General features: G+C 44.4%; 2 protein-coding genes across 3 annotated transcripts in view; one reads left to right on the top strand and one right to left on the bottom strand.

Moving 5' to 3' along the window:
- LOC311126400 (C-myc promoter-binding protein-like) overlaps positions 1–9,429 on the bottom strand; it is a gene marked incomplete at its 3' end in the record, with an annotated part of 58,511 nt that extends 49,082 nt beyond the window's left edge. Inside the window, exon 1 of one of the 2 annotated variants that reach the window (XM_084200405.1) lies at positions 9,266–9,429. Of the gene's footprint in view, positions 1–8,388; positions 8,412–9,265 lie in introns of those variants that run through there. The other variant, XM_084200407.1, reaches the window with a different exon arrangement.
- Positions 9,430–12,491: 3,062 nt separating this feature from the next.
- Positions 12,492–20,114, top strand: LOC311126399 (ras-related protein Rab-11A). Its single transcript, XM_084200404.1, has 5 exons — positions 12,492–12,654; positions 13,558–13,753; positions 17,948–18,141; positions 18,940–19,020; positions 19,245–20,114. The coding sequence occupies exons 1-5, from the start codon at positions 12,615–12,617 to the stop codon at positions 19,379–19,381; spliced, it is 648 nt and encodes a 215-aa protein (XP_084056530.1). The 5' UTR covers positions 12,492–12,614; the 3' UTR covers positions 19,382–20,114.
- Positions 20,115–20,814: the final 700 nt, after the last annotated feature.

Raw genomic sequence — 20,814 nt, 5'->3', positions numbered from 1 at the left:
GTCAGAGATATGTCACAGAACATAATTTATTCAACATCTGTTGCCTTAGTTATACCACAGACAGAGACACAGAGAGACAGAGAGACAGAGAGAGAGAGACACAGAGAGACAGAGAGACAGAGAGACAGAGAGCGAGCGAGAGAAGAGAGAGAAGAGAGAGATCTGTGGAGTAGGTAGAGGGTGCTTATCTTTCAGATCAATCAGGTAAATTGCTTGCTCTTCCTAATTCCTGACAGCCAATGCTGTAATGTAATCTTTAGGTGCTAGTGAGTGGGCCTCGTAATAGGGTGTGTTAATTAAGCACGACTACATCAGCTAACCTTGATGAATAACTGCTTCTACAGATGTCCTGTACCAGCTTGAGACAGACACATAGACACACACACAGGCACACAGACACACAGGCACACAGGCACACAGACACACAGGCACACAGACACACAGACACACAGACACACAGACAGACCTCACAGCTAAATGAAGCCATTGTGTGCCTTTTTCAGTCCGAAGGAAACCTAGTTAACGCAGTGTAAACATAGTGGAATACCACATTAAAAGTTGGTTGAACTGATGTTGCTCCTATTGAATCACAGTAAGGCTGATTTCCATTATCTCTGTGTGACTGATGTGGATGATGGACTAGCTGAATCAAGGTTCTTATGGACTTAGAGGCATATTGGCATACAGTCACTCGTAGTAGTGATGGGGGGTGTATAAAATCAAGCACACAGCCATGCAATCTCCATAGACAAACATTGGCAGTAGAATGGCCTTACAGAAGAGCTCAGTGACTTTCAACGTGGCACCGTCATAGGATGCCACCTTTCCAACTAGTCAGTTCGTCCATTTTTTGCCCTGCTAGAGCTGCCCCCGGTCAACTGTAAGTGCTGTTATTGTGAAGTGGAAACGTCTAGGAGCAACAACGGCTCAGCCGAAAGTGGTAGGCCACACAAGCTCATAGAACGGGACCGCCGAGTGCTGAAGCGCAAAAAAATTGTCTGTCCTCAGTTGCAACACTCACTACCGAGTTCCAAACTGCCTCTGGAAGCAACATCAGCACAAGAACTGTTCGTTGGGAGCTTCATGAAATGGGTTTCCATGGCCAAGCGTCAGCTGGAGTGGTGTAAAGCTTGCCGCCATTGGAGCAGTGGAAACGCGTTCTATGGAGTGATGAATCACGCTTCACCATCTGGCAGTCCAAAGGACTAATCTGGGTTTGGCAGATGAGGAATAATGGTCTGGGGCTGTTTTTCATGGTTCGGGCTAGGCCCCTTAGTTCCAGTGAAGGGAAATATTAACGCTACAGCATACAATGATATTCTAGATGATTCTGTGCTTCCAACTTTGTGGCAACAGTTTGGGGAAGGCCCTTTCCTGTTTCAGCATAAAAATGCCCCCATGCACAAAGCGAGGTCCATACAGAAATGGTTTATCGAGATCGGTGTGGAAGAACTTGACTGTCCTGCACAGAGCCCTGACCTCAAGCCCATCGAACACCTTTTGGATGAATTGGAACGCCGACTGCGAGCCAGGCCTAATCGCCCAACATCAGTGCCCGACCTCACTAATGCTCTTGTGGCTGAATGGAAGCAAGTCCCCACAGCAATGTTCCAACATCTAGTGGAAAGCCTTCCCAGAAGAGTGGAGGCTGTTATAGCAGCAAAGGGGGGACCAACTCCATATTAATGCCCATGATTTTGGAATGAGATGTTGAAGAGCAGGTGTCCACGTCCATTTGGTCAAGTGGTGTATGTCGACATTTGACTCCCAAGTTTTTTTTCCGACTTCTGTAGGTAGCGTTAACTAGCGCTAGTCGGCCGTACCTTTTTAAAATAGTGAGCCGACGTGTTTTCAGCACTTTTATTTCCATGACTGATCACAAAACTCATTTTCTAAACGCTCTCTAGTCTCTCTGCAGCAGACGTGCAGTGAGCAATATGTTCGGATGATCAAATTGCAATAAAAAAATCACAGCATTGAATCGCAATACATATAGAATGATAATACATATGGAATTGTGAGAATCACAATACATATCGGTAACCTAAACTTAATGATAGTATTGTATTGAGAGGTCCCTGGCCATTCCCCACCCTAACTCATAGTGCATCAGGAAGAATGATACAAAGATGAGTTTTATACTGATGTATTGCCCTTACAGTCACTCTCTGTCCCTTCAGGGATGCTGGTCACAGTTTCCTGTTCCCCGCTATAGGGACACAGCTAAGGCTTTTTTAAACTGCAGTAAAGTAGCAAACACTGTGGTTTACCACAGTAAATTGGTGGTTCAACAGGTAGGCTACTTCCTTTTCCCCAGCTGACGGAAGGATTTTAAGTCTTTAAAGCTAGGTTCTTATGTCCTTAGAGAAACACAAAGACTTAAAAAGTAAGAACCCATTTGATCTACTCTGACATATTGGGATTGGCTAAAGCTATACACATGACTCCGGCATCAGAACAGAGTTAAAGAAACAGAGTGAGAGTACGTCAGAAAGAATGATCCAGAAATCACTTTATTTGTGACGTATTGCCTCTTCCTTCATACTCCCTCTAGGCATCTATCCTTCATACTCCCTCTAGGTATCTATCCTTCATCCTCCCTCTAGGTATCTATCCTTCATACTCCCTCTAGGTATCTATCCTTCATACTCCCTCTAGGTATCTATCCTTCATACTCCCTCTAGGTATCTATCCTTCATCCTCCCTCTAGGTATCTATCCTTCATCCTCCCTCTAGGTATCTATCCTTCATACCCACTCTAGGTATCTATCCTTCATACTCCCTCTAGGTATCTATCCTTCATACTCCCTCTAGGTATCTATCCTTCATGCTCCCTCTAGGTATCTATCCTTCATGCTCCCTCTAGGTATCTATCCTTCATACTCCCTCTAGGTATCTATCCTTCATACTCCCTCTAGGTATCTATCCTTCATCCTCCCTCTAGGTATCTATCCTTCATACCCACTCTAGGTATCTATCCTTCATACTCCCTCTAGGTATCTATTGCTCCAGAGTGGCGCAGCGGTCTAAGGCACTGCACCTCAGTGCTAGAGGCGTCACTACAGACCCTGGTTCGATTCCAGGCTGTATCACAATCCGGCCACAACCCAGCGTTGCCGGGGTAGGCCGTCATTGTAAATAAGAATTTGTTCTTAACTGACTTGTTAAATAAAAAAATAACAAAATCTATCCTTCATACCCACTCTAGGTATCGATCACTGCACCACTTTTGAGCAGGGCCCATGGTGCACTACATAGGGAATAGGGTACCATTCGGGACATACACTAGATCTTATAATTCCCTCGCTACCTGGCAGAAAACCATTATTCAGGGAGCTTAAGGCTTCAAGGCAAGGCAGCCAACAGGTTTGCGAAATCCTTGTGTTTTTTTTTTTTTTTTGTCCTGACGTGTTTTTCATTCACAGGCAGCTCTTTGCTTTGGAAGCGCCAGTAGGTGCTTTGATTTTGTGACTCATCAGGAGATGAAGACAGCCAGTTGCTTTCACCTTAATAAGCTCCCCATCCCCGGTCTGTCTATTAGAGAACCTCAAGGAAATGCCTCGTCAGTTGAACAACTGAATGCATTCAATTGAAATATATGTCTTCCTCATTTAACCCCTCTGGATCAGAGAGGTGTGGGGGCGGAGGGAGCGGAGGAGAGGAGAGATTAACCTTTTTTCATCATTTGCATTTTCCTCCATTTTCTTCTTCTCTCTGTTTTTCCAGTTTGAGACTCCTGGAGTTAATTGAATTCCTGTTAACTTTATCACTGTGAAATTTCAATTAAAGAGGAGCTCTAATTGAGATTAATTCAGTCCAGAGATCTTGTAATGTATTACATAGGGATGGAGGCAGGTGAGGAATGGACTTTCCCTCAGTAGTAGCTGGTAAAGATGCAGGTCATTAAGACAGACTTTCCCTCAGTAGTAGCTGGTAAAGATGCAGGCCATTAAGACAGACTTTCCCTCAGTAGTAGCTGGTAAAGATGCAGGTCATTAAGACAGACTTTCCCTCAGTAGTAGCTGGTAAAGATGCAGGTCATTAAGACAGACTTTCCTTCAGTAGTAGCTGGTAAAGATGCAGGTCATTAAGACAGACTTTCCCTCAGTAGTAGCTGGTAAAGATGCAGGTCATTAAGACAGACTTTCCCTCAGTAGTAGCTGGTAAAGATGCAGGTCATTAAGACAGACTTTCCCTCAGTAGTAGCTGGTAAAGATGCAGGTCATTAAGACAGACTTTCCCTCAGTAGTAGCTGGTAAAGATGCAGGTCATTAAGACAGACTTTCCCTCAGTAGTAGCTGGTAAAGATGCAGGTCATTAAGACGGACTTTCCCTCAGTAGTAGCTGGTAAAGATGCAGGTCATTAAGACAGACTTTCCCTCAGTAGTAGCTGGTAAAGATGCAGGTCATTAAGACAGACTTTCCCTCAGTAGTAGCTGGTAAAGATGCAGGTCATTAAGACAGACTTTCCCTCAGTAGTAGCTGGTAAAGATGCAGGTCATTAAGACAGACTTTCCCTCAGTAGTAGCTGGTAAAGATGCAGGTCATTAAGACAGACTTTCCCTCAGTAGTAGCTGGTAAAGATGCAGGTCATTAAGACAGACTTTCCCTCAGTAGTAGCTGGTAAAGATGCATGTCTTAAAACATCTGTTTAAGTTCATCTTCTTTCCCCAGAGCAAATGCAATAGAGCCAAGATCAATACCAGGAAGATGTGTATGGTAAACAAGAGCAACACAGGAGGAAAGTGTGGCTAAATGATGGGCTACTCTATAAGCGGAACTGGAACTGAAATCTAAATTACAGTGCCGTGAAAAAGTATTTGCCCCCTTTCTGATTTTCTCTATTTTTACATATTTTTGATACTGAATGTTATCAGATCTTCAACCAAAACCTAATATTAGATAAAGGGAACCTGAGTTTACAAATAACAAAAACAATGGATACCCATTTCATTTGTTTAATTAACAAAGTTAATTAAGGCAAGTCATCCAGGTCCTGAGGCAGCAAAGCATCCCCAAACCATCACACTACCATCACCATGCTTGACTGTTGGTATGAGGTTCCTACTGTGGAATGCAGTGTTTGGTTTTCGCCAGGCATAATGGGACCCATGTCGTCCAAAATGTTGACTCAAGTTTGCCAAAAAGCACCTGGAAGCACCTGGATGATCATCAAGAATCTTCGGTCCCATTATGCCTGGCGAAAACCAAACACTGCATTCCACAGTAAGAACATACCAACGGTCAAGCATGGTGGTGGTGGTGGTGTAATGGTTTGGGGATGCTTTGCTGCCTCAGGACCTGGACGACTTGCCTTAATAGAAGGAACCAAGAATTCTGCTCTACATCACAGAATTATGCAGGAGAATGTCAGGCCATCAGTATGTGAGTTGAAGATGAAGTGCAGCTGGGTCATGCAGCAAGACAATGATCCAAAACACACAATCAAGTCTACATGAAAATAGTTCAAAAGCAAAAAAAAAGTATGTTTTGGAATGGCCTAGTCAAAGTCCAGACCTAATCCCAATTGAGATGTGGCAGGACTTGAAACAAGCAGCTCATGCTTGAAAACCCACAAATGTCGCTGAATTAAAGCAGTTCTGCATTCAAGAGTGGGCCAAAATTCCTCCACAGCGATGTGAGAGTGTCACGACTTCCTCCGAGGCTGCCTCCCCTCCTTGTTCGGGCAGGCTTCGGCGTTCGTCGTCACCGACCTTCTAGCCACTGCCGCTCCATATCTCATCATTCCGTTTGTCTTGTCTTGTCAATTACACAGCTCAGCACTACTAGCAACCCAAAGCCATACTAAATGCTAGCCTATTTCTCATGTCAAATCTGTGTATCAGTGCTGCTCGCCTATGTTTTACAAATTCACTGTGATAAAAATGGCACGTAACCTAGCCCTGCCTAAACCAATGGTTACTGTGATAGAAATGGCACGTAACCTAGCCCTGCCTACACCAATGGTTACTGGGATAGAAATGGTATAGGCCTATTGCACAGCTTAGCCCAATGGTTTATGGGATATTATAGATGACAAACAGCCTGTAAGCCCAATGGTTTATGGGATATTATAGATGACATAGACAGTAAGTGTTAGTAATGACAAACAGCCTGTAAGCCCAATGTTTGCATCTGTCAGTAAGGGACTATTAAACCCCCTACTTAAAGGCTGGTCAGGGCTTAGTGCTGTTACATCAATCCTCTGAGAGCACAGCCCACCCAACACACAGCCAGCCAGCCAGCCAGCCACCCAACAGACAGCCAGCCAGCCAGCCACCCAACAGACAGCCAGCCAGCCAGCCACCCAACAGACAGCCAGCCAGCCAACACACAACCAGCCAGCCAGCCACCCAACAGACAGCCAGCCAGCCACCCACCCGCCAGCCAGCCAGCCAGCCACCCAACAGACAGCCAGCCAGCCACCCAACAGACAGCCAGCCAGCCACCCAACAGACAGCCAGCCAGCCACCCAACAGACAGCCAGCCAGCCAGCCACCCAACAGACAGCCAGCCAGCCAGCCAACCAACACACAACCAGCCAGCCAGCCACCCAACACACAGCCAGCCAGCCACCCAACACACAGCCAGCCAGCCACCCAACAGACAGCCAGCCTGACAAGAGTGTAAAAACAGCACACACACTAACATTCAGGAGAGATTCTGCCACCCACTGCCATTCAGGAGACATCCTGCCCATTTGTAGGCCTACTACATTACAAAATACTCTGTTCCCAGATTTAGCCTAGGCCTAATTGATGTTTCTGTTTTGCAATCCCTGAGTCAATGTAAGCCTAAGCCTATGAAATTGCAATGTTCTTTGTCTATTTCCAACCTCCCAGTATATATCCATTAGCATTGCTGAAGAAGACCGACAGAAATCTCATACATTACTTAGTCTTTCTCATAACCTACATTCTGCATCATCTTCTATTCTGGCTAGGCTACATTCTCATTTATCTACGGGTTCCCCTGTATGAAGTCTGGTTCTCCTATAACATGTCCTATCCCTGGACACTGACATCTGAACTTCTATCATTAGGGTTTTGCCTTTGCTTTGAAGCCCATCAGTGATGCGGCTGCTGCCTCTCTGCACAGTGAGAGAGGACCCCTGGGCTTTGGCAAGGCCTTGGTCTGCGTCCCAAATTGCACCCTATTCCCTATGTAGTGTACTACTTTGACCAGGGCCCAGGCCCAGGCCTGCTTCTGAAACTCTACTCTTCATATTGTGTGGTTCAAAGGCAGGACTTGTGTTGACTCTTGACTGACTGCTTTACGTATTTCTCTCACGTGTGACAGTGTTTTCCTTGCGTGGTCAACATCTTTTCCTTTTTAACGTTCCGATACAGGGACACCATGGTTAAAACGTGAACAAACACGGCATGGCAGACCGATTACATTTTTTCTCTCTCCAACAATTGTTTTACTATTTTCCATAAACCATGACCACTGAGTTTGTGTTCAACACTGACAATGTTTGTCAGGTTTAGCTTAGTTAGTGACGCACAGGATAGAATAACAGAGTATAACAGGGTAGAATCTAGAATGTTGACTGGATAGAATTTAGAATGCTGACTGGGTAGGATCTAGAATGCTGACTGGGTAGAATCTAGAATGCTGACTGGGTAGAATCTAGAATGCTGACTGGATAGAATCTAGAATGTTGACTGGATAGAATCTAGAATGTTGACTGGATAGAATCTAGAATGTTGACTGGATAGAATCTAGAATGTTGACTGGATAGAATTTAGAATGTTGACTGGATAGAATCTAGAATGTTGACTGGATTGAATCTAGAATGTTGACTGGATTGAATCTAGAATGTTGACTGGCTCCAGAAGAGGAATTGTGCAGTTTACTGAGTGAGTGAGGGTATGTAAACACCTCTCTAGTATGTGTGCCACTGAGGTTTCCAAATCACAGGAGTAGGTTTTGTCTATCTTCCTGTCAGAGTGTGACGGTATGATTTGACTTGACTGGTCTGTCCGGTCTGTGTGACCAATTAAATCTCTCATGAGGACATACATCATAAAATCCATCTAAATAGCCTAAAGTTAACTCATATCTGATGTCTCATCATTCCAGTATGCAAGAAAGCATGCAAGAATTTGGAGAAGTTTTTACACATCGATGAACTGAGGCTCCCTGATGTATCAGCACACTTTTCCACATCTGCTTGCCATACAGCTGTTTCCACAGCACAACAGCATACTTTTTTGCCACCTTCAAGACATTACATTTACATTTAAGTCATTTAGCTGACGCTCTTATCCAGAGCGACTTACAAATTGGTGCATTTTTACATAATATAAGATATATAGCTCTAAAAACACGTGTTAATAAATCACAGTGAATACAACATCTAAATCACTTTTCCACTATACTCACTTCAGCTCAATCTAAACAGTAGGATCAACTCTGTTTCCTCAGTCAAAAACCACATACATTTGGCTCAATCTTGAGGAAGTAGCTAATGTTGTATTCCGTTTGTACACCATCAAGCCTGCTGAAAATAACTGCATAGCTCTGCCAAGCAGAAGTGACGCATGGAATTCTCCCCGCTTAAATTATTATCTGACAGAGGATGATATTTAGCTTCATTTTAAGACGACCTGACCCACACATTACATTATTATAGTCCAATGCAAAAATCTATTTGTGACACTAAAATGTGCACTATATAACCATTCAGTCAATCCTTATGTCCCTGCATAGGGTCATAGTCGGTCATTGACCGCTTGCTTGCCTTCACAACATGTTGCGCCGCGCCAGAGAACCTGAGGTGCCACAGGTGGGCTTCTATAAACGGCTCCCATAATGTGATTCCATGCTCTGGAGCACGGATACGGAATATGAAGCTAACTATATTCATTATGTACACAGTTTTCCACCACCTTGACAGCCTGACAGCAACCTTTGGCATATCATATGCATTCGCATGAAGGTATTAAAGAAGCTGACTAGCTACTATATCAATGACAAGGCAGCTTTAAAGCCGGACACAGACGCTGGTACAACAAGCAAACGCTCCACACGGGCTGGTACTGTCTGTCTGGACAGTTATCCGGTCAATTCACTGCATGAATTCTGCTCAAATTCACATAGGGGTGCCCCACTAAACTGATAGTGACAGCCTGGAATAAAACACAGTTCGCTCTAGCTAGCCTGGCTACGGCTGGTTACACGACATTAGCTAGCTAACTCGTAGCTAAGAAGCCCTTATTAACTCATCACGAAATAACGGTTTAACTAGCATCATACTTACTCCGCTAGCAAATGCGATATCCCTCTTCGTCCAACTTCGGCAGGATTTCTTCAAAAACACACTGGCATTATAAAACGGTCAATATTTTTAATCGGCCGCTGATATCTCGAAATAGACAACAATATTTCTATCGTGCTCTCTTCATAGCGCCGACCCGGCTCTGTGTTCCGCCATTTTGGTTGTGATGGGAAATCCGTCGCTCACCGCATTTTAACACGCACAGAGGTTTGTTTGGCTGCTGTCGGGTCACACTATGCAATTTTGGAAAGCACCAAAATAACATTTCATTGTGTTATAGCCGTGTAACAGATGTATAAACTACACTATATATAAACTAATAATTATCTTTTTACAAACTAAGTTATAAAACTTTGATTGTAAAATTCGGACTTGCAAGCCTACACAAGTATTGGTTAAATACATAAAAATGCATAGGGTATATATAAAATGCCTATAATACAATTTATACATAATTTTAAGTATACCTTAATGTGAAGTGTTATTGAAAATGTTAATTCCCCAGACAAAAACAAAACATAAACGCAACATAAAACAATTTCATTTATGTTATTTAATAAAATGAAACAATTTCAAAGATTTTACTGAGTTACAGTTCATACATGGATTTCACATGACTGGGAATACAGATATGCATATGCTCTGTTGGTCACAGATAAAAGGTAGGGGTGGATCAGAAAACCAGTCAGTATCTGGTCTGACCACCATTTGCTCCATGCAGGGCGACACATCTCCTTCGCATAGAGTTGATCAGGCTGTTGATTGTGGCCTGTGGAATGTTGTCCCAATCCTCTTCAATGGCTGTGCGAAGTTGCTGGATATATTGGCGGAAACTGGAACACGCTGTCGTACACGTCGATCCAGAGCATCCCAAACATGCTCAATGGGTGACATGTCTGGTGAGTATGCAGGCCATGGAAGAACTGGAAGATTTTCAGCTTCCAGGAATTGTGTACAGATCCTTGCGACATGGGGCCGTGCATTATCATGATGAAACATGATGTGATGGCGGCGGATGAATGGCACGACAATGGGCCTCAGGATCTCGTCACAGGATCTCTGTGCATTACAATTGCCATCGTGTCCGTAACTTATGCCTGCCCATACCATAAGCCCACCTTGCAGCACTCTGTTCACAACGTTGACATCAGCAAACCGCTCTCACACGTCTGCCATTTGCCCGGTACAGTTGGGATTCAATCAGCGAAGAGCACATTTCTCCAGCATGCCAGTGGCCATCGAAGGTGAGCATTTGCCCACTGAAGTCAGTTATGACGCCAAATTGCAGTCAGGTCAAGACCCTGGTGAGGACAATGAGCACGCAGATCAGCTTCCCTGAGACGGTTTCTGACAGTTTGTGAAGAAATTATTTGGTTGTGCAAACCCACAGTTTCATCAGCTGTCCGGGTGGCTGGTCTCAGACGATCCCGCAGGTGAAGAAGCTGGATGTGGAGGTCCTGGGCTGGCGTGGTTACACGTGGTCTGCAGTTGGGAGGCCAGTGGGACGTACTGCCAAATTCTCTAAAACGACGTTGCGGAAGTGCCTTATGGTAGAGAAATTAACATTCAATTATCTGGCAACAGCTCTGGTGGACATTCCTGCAGTCAGTATTCCAATTGCACACACCCTCAAAACTTGAGGCAGCTGTGGGTGGCATTGTGTTGTGTGACAAAATTGCACATTTTAGAGTGGTCTTTATTGTCCCCAGCACAAGGTGCACCTGTGTAATGATCATGCTGTTTAATCAGCTTCTTGATATGCCACACCTGTCAGGTAGATGGATTATCTTGGCAAAGGAGAAATGCTCACTAACAGGGATGTATCTTTATTACCTTTTTAAAAACAAGCACATAGATTTTTTTTTGTGAAGAAGTATTTAACTTCATGTTTGAAAGAACGTCATTCGTAGTCTGTTAATCTGCTGTATTTTAAAGAAATTAAGTTCATGAAGTGAGCTAAACAATAGAGTGCACAACATTCGAGAGGAATAAGCTTTTTGTGCGTATGGAACATTTCTGGGATCTGTTATATCAGCTCATGAAACATGGGACCAATATTTTACATGTTGCGTTTATATTTTTGTTCTAGCTTAGCCCTAGATCCTCTCATAATTATAATTCCCCCGCTGAGGTTAGTATTAGAAAGGTAGCCTAATCAGGACTATTCTGCCACCTAGTGGCAAATCTTATCATTCTTAAAATCCAATATTTGCTTGTATCATGGGTTTTTTATGTGGAGGTATACACTGAGTGTACAAAACATTAGGAACACCGTCCTAATATTGAGTTGCACCCCCTTTTTTGCTCTCAGAATAGCCTCAGTTCGTCTGGCCATGGACTCTACAAGGTGTCGAAAGCGTTCCACAAGGATGCTGGCCGATGTTGACTCCAATGCTTCCCACAGTTGTGTCAAGTTGGCTGGATGTTCTTTGGGTGGTGGACCATTCTTGATTCAAGTTGGCTGGATGTCCTTTGGGTGGTAGATCATTGATGATACACAAGGGAAACTGTTGAGCATAAAAAACCCAGCAGCGTTGCAGTTCTTGACACACTCAAACCGGTGCGCCTAGAACCTACTCCCATACCCTGTTTAAAGGCACTTAAATATTTTGTCTTGCTCATTCACCCTCTGAATGGCACGCACACAATCAATTTCTCAATTGTCTCAAGGCTTAAAAATGCTTATTTAACCTGTCTTCTCCCCTTCATCTACACTGATTGAAGTGGATTTTACAGTTCACATCAGTGAGGGTTCATAGCTTTCACCTGGATTTACCTGGTCAGTCATGGAAGGAGCAGGCGTTCCTAATGTTTTGTACACGTAGTGTATTTTGAACGGCTTTCTGATGGCACCTCCCGTCAGAACATGCCTTCTCTGTGGATGTGCGCCGTATCTGGGACGTGTTAGCGAGAAAAAAAACATAGGTTCTACCGAGATTTGAACTCGGATCGCAGGATTCAGAGTCCTGAGTGCTAACCATTACACCATAGAACCCTGTGGTCTAAGACGTTACATGTTATGTATTTAATAGAGTACCAATGCTCTGTAGTGGTTATTTTCTGTGGTGGAGTACTATTTCACTGGTGTCTTTTTATTTGAAGTGTCTGCAATCCATATCGCAGCAAGGAATATTGGCCTTTGGTTTGCTTTTTTGGGGGGGCTTGTTCCCCCTCCCTTAGCTAGTAAACGTCACAACAAAATCCCGGAAGTGTCAGTCTGAAAACAGACCCCGTCGCCGTTAGCTAGCTGAGTGTTTCAAAATCTATTTGCTAGATCGTCGCATTTTAAACAGCTTATACAAACGAAATACTCCTAATTATCTTTTAGAAAATGGGAACCAGAGACGATGAATACGATTATCTGTTTAAAGGTAACATTACAACATGATTCTCGCTATCGCTAACAAAGCTAGCTAAGGTTTGCTAGCCAGCTGTTTAGCTAGTGTCAATCCTTTTAATTTGTGTCTGTGAAGTATGATATAGCAGGCGTGTGAATAGCTCTGGATTGACACAGTATTTGTTTTATAAACGAAAAATACATATTGATAAATTACAAACACAAATTGTAAAGCAGTTGGATTGCAACGTTAGCTAGCCAAACGCCCAACGTTAGTACGTTCGCTAGTTAGCTAGCTAGCTAGCTAGCTAACGTTAGCTGCAGCTGTTTCTAAACAAAGCTGACTTTTGTATGATTAAGTGAGGTCGGGGTGTTTCCCGAGATAGCTAGATGGCTAGTTTAGCTAGCCAGCTGCTTAGCTTGGCTACATGCATCGAACATTGGTTATTATCTAGCTACATTCATCCGTAGATAAATAACGTGAAGTTATTATCATCCTTTCCTGTTTTTTTTTTCTGTGCTGTTTAGTCTAAATTTCACAGATGTCATGTGTTGTGGCTATCTGTTTTGTTGTTGTCTATTTCAAACTGATTGAACATAAAAAGCATAGACTAAGAATTAGCTACACACCACTGTTGATTTTTGACTGTGTCACTGCAAAAGTGAATGGTGGTGGTCAGATATTTTATGTGATGGAATCTTGTCTATGTAGCTACACGTGATGTAACTATGTCATATCCCCATGCAATTGCTACACGTTGACCTTTTGGCAGGGCCTGATTAATGCAGGGGCTTACAGGGGCTGAAGCCCTGGGGGCCAAACCCGTAGGCAGAAAAAAATGGAAGTGTGTGTGTGTAATCCGGCCCTGACCTTTGGGGTCAATAAAGATTTTATTGAATTGAATCTAATCCATCAGCGATTCCTTTCGTGTTCCAGTGGTTCTGATAGGAGACTCGGGTGTGGGCAAGAGCAACCTGCTCTCTCGTTTCACCCGGAATGAGTTTAACCTGGAGAGTAAGAGCACCATCGGAGTGGAGTTTGCCACCCGCAGTATCCAGGTGGATGGGAAAACTGTGAAGGCTCAGATCTGGGACACGGCAGGACAGGAGCGCTACCGGGCTATCACCTCAGCGTAAGTATGCTGTAGGGTAAAGGTGCCCCTAGATGCTGATCTGGGTTCAGTTTAGCATTCCCCCCACTAATGGTTAGGACTGGGGAGGGGGAAGCTGATCTGTGGTCCTCTGTAGCTCAATTGGTAGAGCATGGCGCTTGTAACGCCAGGGTAGTGGGTTTGATCCACGGGACCACCCATACGTAAAAATGTATGCGCACATGACTAAGTCGCTTTGGATAAAAGCGTCTGCTAAATGGCATATTATTATTATTATTATCCTAGATATGTACCAGGGTTTTGGCGCTGGACAAGTGACCGGGAAGATTTCAATTTATCGAACCTTTGAGAAATGTACCAGTCATCCATATGTAATATATTCCATTTAGCAGATGCCACTTACAGTCATATAATATGTAATATATTACATTTAGCAGACGCCACTTAGTCATGTAATATATTACATTTAGCAGACGCCACTTAGTCATGTAATATATTACATTTAGCAGACACCACTTAGTCATGTAATATATTACATTTAGCAGACGCCACTTAGTCATGTAATATATTACATTTAGCAGACGCCACTTAGTCATGTAATATATTACATTTAGCAGACGCCACTTAGTCATGTAATATATTACATTTAGCAGACACCACTTAGTCATGTAATAGATTCCATTTAGCAGACACCACTTAGTCATGTAATATATTCCATTTAGCAGACACCACTTGGTCATGCACGCATTCATTTTACGTATGGGTGGTCCTGGGAATCGAACCCACGACCCTGGCATTGCAAGCACCGTGCTCTACCACCTGACCTACAAAGGGCCATTTGGATTGGGTGCGTAACCCATTAGGCTTTCCACCAACGCAGCCAGCGCCATCAATAAACGAGGGATATTGGCCAAATGAGCCAATGTCCTTAAAAACGGCCTATAACTAATTACAAAAACACAATTCCTCGTGTTTTGATCTGTAGCATATGCAAAACTTTATAGCCTATTGTTTTATTGGTTTTTACTTTCCTAAAACAATAATTGTCCACCTCACTGTTCAGTTGTCTGAGATTTGAGCACTAAATGCATCAGGGCATTGCATTGGGGCATTGCCACCACAATCTGATGCTGGCACTAAGACCGCACTCAACGAGCTGTATAGAGCCATATGCACATAGGGTGGCAGGTAGCTTAGTGGGTAAGAGCGTTGTGCCAGTAACCGAAAGGTCGCTGGTTCTAATCCCCGAGCCAACTAGGTGAAAAATCTGTCGATGTGCCCTTGAGCAAGGCACTTAACCCTAATTGCTCCTGTAAGTCGCTCTGGATAAGTGACTAAATGACTAAAATGTAAATGCTAACAAGAAAATGCTCATCCAGAGGCGGCGCTCCTAGTGGCCGGTGATGTAAATGCAGGAAAACTGAAATCCATTTGACCTAATTTCTACCATCATGTCAACTGTGCAACTAGAGGGTAAAACCTCTACATTGCCTTCAGAATGTATTCACACCCCTTTACTTTTTCCACATTTTGTTGTGTTACAGCCTGAATTTAAAATGGATTAAATTGAGATGATGTGTCACTGGCCTACACACAATACCCCATAATGTGGAATAATTGTTATGGCAAGCCTAAATTCAGGAGTAAAAATTTGCTTAACAAGTCACATAAGTTGCTTGGACTCAGTCTGTACAATAATAGAGTTTAACGTGATTTTTGAATCACTACACTACTCATCTCAATACCCCACATATACAATTATCTGTAAGGTGGTTCAGCCAAAGACTCAGTACTAACATTACATTTACATTTGCATCATTTAGCAGACGCTGTTATCCAGAGCGACTTACAAATTGGTGCATTCAACTTATGATAGCAAGTGGGACAACCACTTTTTTTCTTCTTTTCTTTTATGGGGGGGTGGGGGAGGGGGGGTAGAATGATTGCTTTATACTATCACAGGTATTCCTTAAAGAGGTGGGGTTTCAAGTGTCTCCGGAAGGTGGTCAGTGACTCCGCTGTCCTGGCGTCGTGGGGGAGCTTGTTCCACCATTGGGGTGCCAGAGCAGCAAATAGCTTTGACTGGGCTGAGCGGGAACTGTGCTTCTGTAGAGGTAGGGGAGCTAGCAGGCCAGAGGTGGATGAACGTAGTGCCCTCGTTTGGGTGTAGGGTCTGATCAGAGCCTGAAGGTAAGGAGGTGCCGTTCCCCTCACAGCTCTGTAGGCAAGCAACATGGTCTTGTAGTAGATGCGAGCCTCAACTGGAAGCCAGTGGAGTGTGCGGAGGAGCGGGGTGACATGAGAGAACTTGGGAAGGTCGAACACCAGACGGGCTGCGGCGTTCTGGATAAGTTGTAGGGGTTTAATGGCACAGGCCAGCCAACAGCGAGTTGCAGTAATCCAGACGGGAGATGACAAGTGCCTGGATTAGGACCTGTGCCGCTTTCTGTGTGGATAGGGGTTCAGCCAAAGACTCAGTACTAACATGCCCTAGTGGATAGGAGGCCAGCCAAAGACTCAGTACTAACATGCCCTAGTGGATAGGAGGCCAGCCAAAGACTCTGTACTAACATGTCCTAGTGGATAGGAGGCCAGCCAAAGACTCAGTACTAACATGTCCTAGTGGATAGGAGGCCAGCCAAAGACTCTGTACTAACATGTCCTAGTGGATAGGAGGCCAGCCAAAGACTCAGTACTAACATGTCCTAGTGGATAGGAGGCCAGCCAAAGACTCTGTACTAACATGTCCTAGTGGATAGGAGGCCAGCCAAAGACTCAGTACTAACATGTCCTAGTGGATAGGAGGCCAGCCAAAGACTCAGTACTAACATGTCCTAGTGGATAGGAGGCCAGCCAAAGACTCAGTACTAACATGCCCTAGTGGATAGGAGGCCAGCCAAAGACTCAGTACTAACATGTCCTAGTGGATAGGAGGCCAGCCAAAGACTCAGTACTAACATGCCCTAGTGGATAGGAGGCCAGCCAAAGACTCAGTACTAACATGCCCTAGTGGATAGGAGGCCAGCCAAAGACTCAGTACTAACATGTCCTAGTGGATAGGAGGCCAGCCAAAGACTCAGTACTAACATGCCCTAGTGGATAGGAGGCCAGCCAAAGACTCAGTACTAACATGCCCTAGTGGATAGGAGGCCAGCCAAAGACTCAGTACTAACATGCCCTAGTGGATAGGAGGCCAGCCAAAGACTCAGTACTAACATGCCCTAGTGGATAGGGGTTCAGCCACTGTGCTGTGTGCTGCTGCTTGCTCTCTGAGGGTCTAGACCTGGGTACTGTAAAGCTCTGAGGGTCTAGACATGGGTACTGTAAAGCTCTGAGGGTCTAGACCTGGGTACTGTAAAGCTCTCTGAGGGTCTAGACCTGGGTACTGTAAAGCTCTCTGAGGGTCTAGAACTGGGTACTGTAAAGCTCTGAGGGTCTAGACCTGGGTACTGTAAAGCTCTGAGGGTCTAGACCTGGGTACTGTAAAGCTCTCTGAGGGTCTAGACCTGGGTACTGTAAAGCTCTCTGAGGGTCTAGACCTGGGTACTGTAAAGCTCTGAGGGTCTAGACCTGGGTACTGTAAAGCTCTGAGTGTCTAGACCTGGGTACTGTAAAGCTCTCTGAGGGTCTAGACCTGGGTACTGTAAAGCTCTGATGGTCTAGACCTGGGTACTGTAAAGCTCTGAGGGTCTAGACCTGGGTACTGTAAAGCTCTGAGGGTCTAGACCTGGGTACTGTAAAGCTCTGAGGGTCTAGACCTGGGTACTGTAAAGCTCTGAGGGTCTAGACCTGGGTACTGTAAAGCTCTGAGGGTCTAGACTTGGGTACTGTAAAGCTCTGAGGGTCTAGACCTGGGTACTGTAAAGCTCTGAGGGTCTAGACCTGGGTACTGTAAAGCTCTGAGGGTCTAGACCTGGGTACTGTAAAGCTCTGAGGGTCTAGACCTGGGTACTGTAAAGCTCTGAGGGTCTAGACCTGGGTACTGTAAAGCTCTGAGGGTCTAGACCTGGGTACTGTAAAGCTCTGAGGGTCTAGACCTGGGTACTGTAAAGCTCTGAGGGTCTAGACCTGGGTACTGTAAAGCTCTGAGGGTCTATACCTGGGTACTGTAAAGCTCTTTGTGCACTGTTGTTAAAGGGCTATATAGGTACGCTGACTTTTATGGATCAAATTGACCATGCCTCTTTGTCCCCTGTTGATGATGTCATGGTGCAGGTACTACCGAGGAGCGGTGGGGGCCCTGCTGGTCTATGACATCGCCAAGCACCTGACCTATGAAAATGTGGAGCGGTGGTTGAAGGAGCTGAGAGACCATGCAGACACCAACATCGTCATCATGCTAGTGGGCAACAAGAGTGACCTGCGCCACCTCAGGGCAGTGCCCACCGACGAGGCACGAGCATTCGCAGGTTAGAGATGCTGCGCCATTCTGAAGGAGTGTCAGGCACAGAAGAAGCTGTATACATTTCTGTTTTATACTTTCCTTAATTTATGATGCTGCTGACTCACAAAAATGTATGTTTAATAGCACTTTTTATGCTTGCATTCATTCCTGTGGAATGTTCCATAACTGGTACAGTCTCTAATATTCCGTAACTGGTACAGCCTGGTACAGTCTGTAATGTTCCATAACTGGTACAGTCTGTAATGTTCCATAACTGGTACAGCCTGGTACAGTCTGTAATATTCCATAACTGGTACAGCCTGGTACAGTCTCTAATATTCCGTAACTGGTACAGCCTGGTACAGTCTGTAATGTTCCATAACTGGTACAGTCTGTAATGTTCCATAACTGGTACAGCCTGGTACAGTCTGTAATATTCCATAACTGGTACAGCCTGGTACAGTCTCTAATATTCCGTAACTGGTACAGCCTGGTACAGTCTGTAATGTTCCATAACTGGTACAGTCTGTAATGTTCCATAACTGGTACAGCCTGGTACAGTCTGTAATATTCCATAACTGGTACAGCCTGGTACAGTCTGTAATGTTCCATAACTGGTACAGCCTGGTACAGTCTGTAATGTTCCATAACTGGTACAGTCTGTAATGTTCCATAACTGGTACAGCCTGGTACAGTCTGTAATATTCCATAACTGGTACAGCCTGGTACAGTCTGTAATATTCCATAACTGGTACAGTCTGTAATATTCCATAACTGGTACAGTCTCTAAGTTATTTTCTTACGTTGTTTTTTTTCCCCTCAGAGAAAAACGGTTTGTCTTTCCTTGAGACGTCAGCCCTGGATTCCACCAACGTTGAAACTGCTTTCCAGACCATTCTGACAGGTGTGTGTGTGTGAATGTCATTTTTAAAATGTCACATCTGTTGATTTGATCTGCTATCTTGGCAAGACAGACTGGATATGACCTAATCTTCTCTCTCCCTCCCTCTCTCCCTCTCTCTCTCTCTCTCCCTCCTTCCCTCTCTCCCTCTCTCTCCCTCCCTCTCTTCCTCTCTCCCTCTCCTCCCCTCTCTTCCCCTCTCTCTTCCTCCCTCTCTCCTCCATCAGAAATCTATCGTATTGTCTCTCAGAAGCAGATGTCAGAACGTCAGGAGAGCGACATGTCTCCTAGCAACAATGTGGTCAACATCCAGGTGCAGCCCACTGAGAACAAACCAAAGATGCAGTGCTGTCAGAACATCTAGCCCTGCCCACGTTACCACCGTACCACTACACCTCTACCCCCTCATATACCCTGTACCCCCACCTCTACCCCCTCATATACCCTGTACCCCCACCTCTACCCCCTCATATACCCTGTACCCCCACCTCTATCCCCTCATATACCCTGTACCCCCACCTCTATCCCCTCATATACCCTGTACACCCACCTTGTTTTAGCTTGCCTGGTGCCCCGTTTGGGTGGAGATTTCACTTTAGAACCAATGAAATGGTCTCTCAAATGTGCACATTTTGGGTGAGGTAAACTGGATGCACCCACTAACTTACTCAGTTTCATAGGAGTAGTCCCCTCCTCCATTCTCTCCCCCCCCCCTCCATTCTCTCCCCCCCCCCCCCCCTCCATTCCCTCCTCTCCCCCTCTCCCTCCCTCCTCCTCTCCCTTACTGATCATGATCTGAGAAGCCTAGTCAGTGTCTGTAGTAGTGTGTTCCCCAGCTGAGCCTTTTTCAGACAGGAAGGCATTTCTATCTATCACTTAGATGTAATACTGTTGATGCGCTGACATGTCTTACACAGAAATGTCTTAATATATGATTGTGATTTTTTTTCTTCATTTTCTTCAATTTATGACTTCTTCCATTTTGTGTGTTCCTTGATTTTTACCCATCTTTTTTTTAAACGTTTTTTTTTTTTTTTCAAATATTGTATCATATTTACTACTAATGTGTATGTATTTAAAGCACACTGAGAATGCTCTGATGTGTCTCTGTCTACGACCCCCCTCCCACCAGTTAGCCTAGCTCCCTCCCCCTCTCTCTAGTACAACGTAATGGTAGTTTTTCAACCACGTGGATGTATTAAGCAGTGTACTAGATAGAACGTGTGCTCCCTGGTCCCTTGTTATACGTGGAGTTGGACGATTTATCTGATTGCTGTAAATAGCTAAGTAAAGACTTGTGCATTAGATCTGTTTGCTGATGGCTTCAGCCATGCCATGGACAGACAGGGGGCAGGCATCAAACTACCCGACATGTAGAGGAACAACAGCTTTGCATGTTATGATGATGACATCACTTCATGTTTTTATCTTGGTTTAAAAGATGACTGAGTTATCATAACTCTCTGACTGAATTTATGACTGAGTTATCATAACTGACTGAATTTATGACTGAGTTATCATAACTCTGACTGAATTTATGACTGAGTTATCATAACTCTCTGACTGAATTTATGACTGAGTTATCATAACTCTCTGACTGAATTTATGACTGAGTTATCATAACTCTGACTGAATTTATGACTGAGTTATCATAACTCTCTGACTGAATTTATGACTGAGTTATCGTAGCTCTGACTGAATTTATGACTGAGTTATCATAACTCTCTGACTGAGTTATCATAACTCTGACTGAATTTATGACTGAGTTATCGTAACTCTCTGAATGTGGAACACTGC

The sequence above is a fragment of the Coregonus lavaretus genome, assembly GCF_964263955.1.
Source record: "Coregonus lavaretus genome assembly, contig: HAP1_SCAFFOLD_2046, whole genome shotgun sequence".
NCBI lineage: Eukaryota > Metazoa > Chordata > Actinopteri > Salmoniformes > Salmonidae > Coregonus > Coregonus lavaretus.
This window is presented reverse-complemented; position numbering and strand designations above follow the sequence as displayed.